Source organism: Halyomorpha halys, unplaced genomic scaffold (genome assembly GCF_000696795.3).
Source record: "Halyomorpha halys isolate HHAL.00 unplaced genomic scaffold, Hhal_1.1 Scaffold234.1, whole genome shotgun sequence".
NCBI classification, from domain to species: domain Eukaryota; kingdom Metazoa; phylum Arthropoda; class Insecta; order Hemiptera; family Pentatomidae; genus Halyomorpha; species Halyomorpha halys.
In genome coordinates, this window is record NW_027111802.1 from 407,623 (window position 1) to 411,950 (window position 4,328).

Below are 4,328 nucleotides of genomic sequence, written 5' to 3' on the forward strand. Positions count from 1 at the left end.
TGTAGTATCTTCCAAGTTTACCATATGAATCATTCAGATATTCCTCAGGATAAATGTTGGGGGATATTACCCAAATAAATTGTAATTTGATGAATAGAATATGGTCCGGGTGCGGTCAAAAAAACTCAAATAGTAAATGATTATAGAATCTTCTTTTGATGATTTTCTCAACAAACGTAACACTGACTGTCGTCAATCTTTCAGTAAACAAACACTAATAAAACAAAGCATTGTAACTAACAGTTTTTTCTTACTTCTCATCCACCGAAGAGTGTTGTTTGGCGATCCAAACAGAGAATCCCTTATTCATGTTGGGTAACTCTTCGATGTCTTCTTTTTTCCAGATGTCTCCCACTGAAAGTAGCTCAGACATCCTGCCTCTAGGCGATGTCATTCATCTCCCGCCTAAGCAACGAATGATGCCAATAACCAAAACCTTCCTTCCCCTTCTCTTGTTGTTAGTTCTCAACATCGATTGTAGCACTACGGTTTTGAGTTTTTTCCTATGATTTCCTTTATGAATAATTTTATTTAATACTTATTCTTAACTTCTATTTTCTCTTAAATGTACTGTAATTCCAACTATGCTGAAAAGTTAAAATAAAGTTTCAAAATATTTGAATCTGCTCAACATGGCCGCATTTAACGAACTTTTCGCAAGACACCCACTGCCATCTTTTTTGTTTTGAATAACAATCTTTCCGCTCCATATATGACTGATCAAAATTGGTTAGTTTTCTTTTTTGATTTAACACAACAAATAAACAATATTTAACGTTGATACATAAACTTACCACAGTGCCATTGCGGTCCCTATAAGGTTTATGGAAATGAAAATTTATATGCCTGGCAACTATAATTGAGAATCTAGAAAGATAAAACTGCCCTTTCAAATAAAATGCCAACTGATACCAAAAATTCATATAAAGTTGTCTTCAGTACTTAAAAGAATTTTATTGGTTAAAACAAAACTTGAAAAAGTTTATGTTTGATGTTCTTAGTATCTTGGGCTCATCATACATTTAAAAAATAATAAAGAAATCTTTGATTTACTTGAATTCTGTATTTAAATGTTTTAAGTAAATTTTAGTTTAAGGACGTAATAACTGAGCACATTAGGATGAGGGTCCTAGAGTGCCCATATCGGAATGTCATGGATTCGATTCTCACCAGGGTCAGTCAATATTTATTTCATGGTAATTTCCAATCTAGGGCTGTTCAGATCTTCAATAAAGGAAAAACAAAAAATTAGTATTAGTTTAATTATATGTGATTTATATATCAAAATTATGTAATTAATAGTTCGATATCACTTAAAAAGATTTATTTCATTTAAACAATTCAATAAAACAAACAGAATAATAAGTAATGAGCAAGAACTATGACACGATGACTAAATAGCTGCCTCATATATACCTTTAGTGTAGCTAGAGTCAGCAATACTCCATTTTCTGGTATTTTCAGTATTTAACTTTAATATATGTGTATTGAATATTTCATAAATGATTAATTAAAATATAACTATGGCTCCTATAAATTTTTCCCGGGCATTTTAATAATAAAATTGGTTTTTGAGCTTTTTAAGTTTTCCCATCACTGTGCTGAATAATAACATTTTTTTCCAGTTTGAAAATGAAATGATCTCAAAACTTGACAACTTAGTCGAAGGTGGAAGGGGTGATGAAGATTATAAAGATCTCTTTTTTACCACTGTCAGTTCACTATGTGAAAACCATGCCGTTCTCAAAGATCAGGTAGTTTATTACAGAAGTTCTTTTATTGTAGAAATAAATGTTTTTTTTATATTATTTTTTAAATATGTTTAATTTTTAATTTAGGGACTTAAGTTTGTGAAAACAGTAACCAGATTAATGGAGAGGCTGTTGGAATACAGATGTATCATCAACGATGAAAATAAGGAAAACAGAATGAGTTGCACTGTAAACCTTCTTGTAAGTATTTAAGTTCCTTGAATATAGTGTATTGTTAGTGGAGGGTGTGTACCATCGCCCACTGCTTGTGTTGGGGAGTTCTTTAGATATCAAAGTGCACCTAAGGAGGACTTTACCCTATCTCAGCCTGTTCTGGTATTATGAAAAAAGCCATGCTCGCCACTGCAACAAGAAATTAAAGATGTTTAGAACCAAAGCTTGCAGGCTTAATAATCTGCTAACATTTAACCTTTCTTTCCAAAAAATAACATTAAAAGGCGTTAATGACCAATGATTTTTTGTGCCACTAAACAAAAACAAACAAAAAAACCTTTCTCTCCACCTCAAATTACTAATTTATAAAATTATAGTTAAACTAGTTCTCCTCTCCGGAGCACTTATGCTGGCTAACATAGCTTAACAGTGAAGAAACTATAACAGTTTCAGAGTAGCATCGTAAGATGTATTGTGAACCATTCTTCTTGACAGAGAGCAAAAACTGATAACATTCATATGTCACTCGGATTGCATACAGTGACAGAATTCATCTCACAGGGCTATATCAAATTTTTTTATACTAACCCATTATTGCAGACATTAACACCTTCAGAACGCCCACTAAGGTCGCAAACACACATGAACAGTCTCAACTGAGGACTACTAACTTACTACTGACAACAAGACAACAGGTGAGCCTCATTATCAGAGAGCAGACATGAAACTGTGTTTCCCATCTATATCCGTCATATTTGATTCCCTCAGTCCCCGTTTAAAATGCACCAAATGCAGTAAAATAGTTTGATTTCATTAATTCTCACTACCTCCCCTAGTTTCAAACCCTCCATATGAGGCTTAGAAAAAAAAACCCGGGTGTGTGGGTTTCGGCGCTTTGCGCCAAAACGCACCTGATGTGACAACTTTACGCTAAATATTGGAATAATAATATTAATAAAATAGACACACAATATTTGAATCAAGATATTTATTTTCCTTTACAAATTATATTTATATTTAACAATTAATTTCCATTATTCTGTTCATAATCGGACGATGGTATGAGAAATATGAGATGAGTGGCATCAATTCGGCTGTAATATGCCTGGAAAATGTCAAGTCAATCACTGTCCCTCCTAATGTTGTTGCACTATTTGTATTTGACAAACAATCCAAATTGAATTTTCTCTTCATAAATTTTGTAAATGCATTATTTGATTGTACATTGACGTTAAAGTCACCACAAATCAAAATAGGAATTTTTGCGTCGATTTCATACACTTCCAAATCTTCGTCTGATGAAACATACGGAAGTAGCGCTTGATGAAGCATCAATCCAATATTGGCAATGGTTGAATTTGGATGAACGTAAACTGCACCAAGGACGAATTTCATCATTACGTCGTTATTGAAGCACGTTCATTACCGCACTCTCCGTTACGCTACACTTTTGCCTACATGACTTCCAGGTTTCCAGACTTCCAGCTCAATTACCCCCACTACTATACTACTGAGCCACGCCCATTCTATTTCCGTTACGCTACACTTTTGCCTACATCACTCCCTGCAATCTAATTTATAAGACGTTGTCACGTCAAAAAATTATTAATTCAAAATTATTGTAAGAAAATAAAATCAGTGGTTAACATTAAAAAGAGAAGAAAAATTTATTGTGTTTTGATCCTGTTACTTCAATGTTTCTATAAACTTTTTATTATTTTTTTTTATGAGTTGGGAACTCATATTGTTCAGGTTTCTCTACTTTTCTTGGTTCTTAATCTCGAGTTGGGTTTTAACGTATAACTAATATTACATTTTTATTTTACTAAATATATTTATATAATTGTTATAAAATTTTTTAGTGTGAAGATGGTTAGAGTAGTGGTCAAAAAAGATTTTAAAAAATAGCAGTAAAACTATTTATTAGTAAGTTTTTTCCCACATCACAGGGCCTTATCAGGGCTAAATGAAGAAAAAAAAGATACAAACATTGAAAATACTGATAAAAAAAGGATAAGGAGAACATTATTGAGGAACTTATGAAATATCTAGCACTAAACAGTGCGAACCTCAGCCCTGTTAATCAATCACACCAGTATATAATGGTGTATGCCATCTCATCCTCAGCATTGCAGAATCTGCGCAAGGGTGATTCTGTAAGCTTGAGGTTAAACATATGTTTATTAAGTCTACAGTGACCTGTTTAGATCCTTGTAATTTCCCTAAGAGAATTCATGTTCAACCGAAGCATTATATCGCTGCAGCCCCTACAGGGTTCATCTAGAAACAGCTTAGATCATGGTGATTAAAGCCACCACTACCCAATGCCATCCACAAACTCACTCGACGAGAACAGGTCCTAATTTTTTATTTATGAACAGGGCACAGCAGGCTCAGAGCCTA

At 33.3% G+C, this 4,328-nt stretch overlaps 1 protein-coding gene across 1 annotated transcript in view; it reads left to right on the forward strand.

The window, feature by feature from the left end:
* The window catches only part of LOC106679933 (dedicator of cytokinesis protein 1), a gene marked incomplete in the record, with an annotated part of 79,196 nt that overhangs the window by 39,060 nt on the left and 35,808 nt on the right, over window positions 1-4,328 (forward strand). The window contains 2 exon segments of the mRNA XM_067049787.1: window positions 1,626-1,754; window positions 1,839-1,952. Of these exon segments, the coding sequence (XP_066905888.1) occupies window positions 1,626-1,754; window positions 1,839-1,952 (243 nt within the window).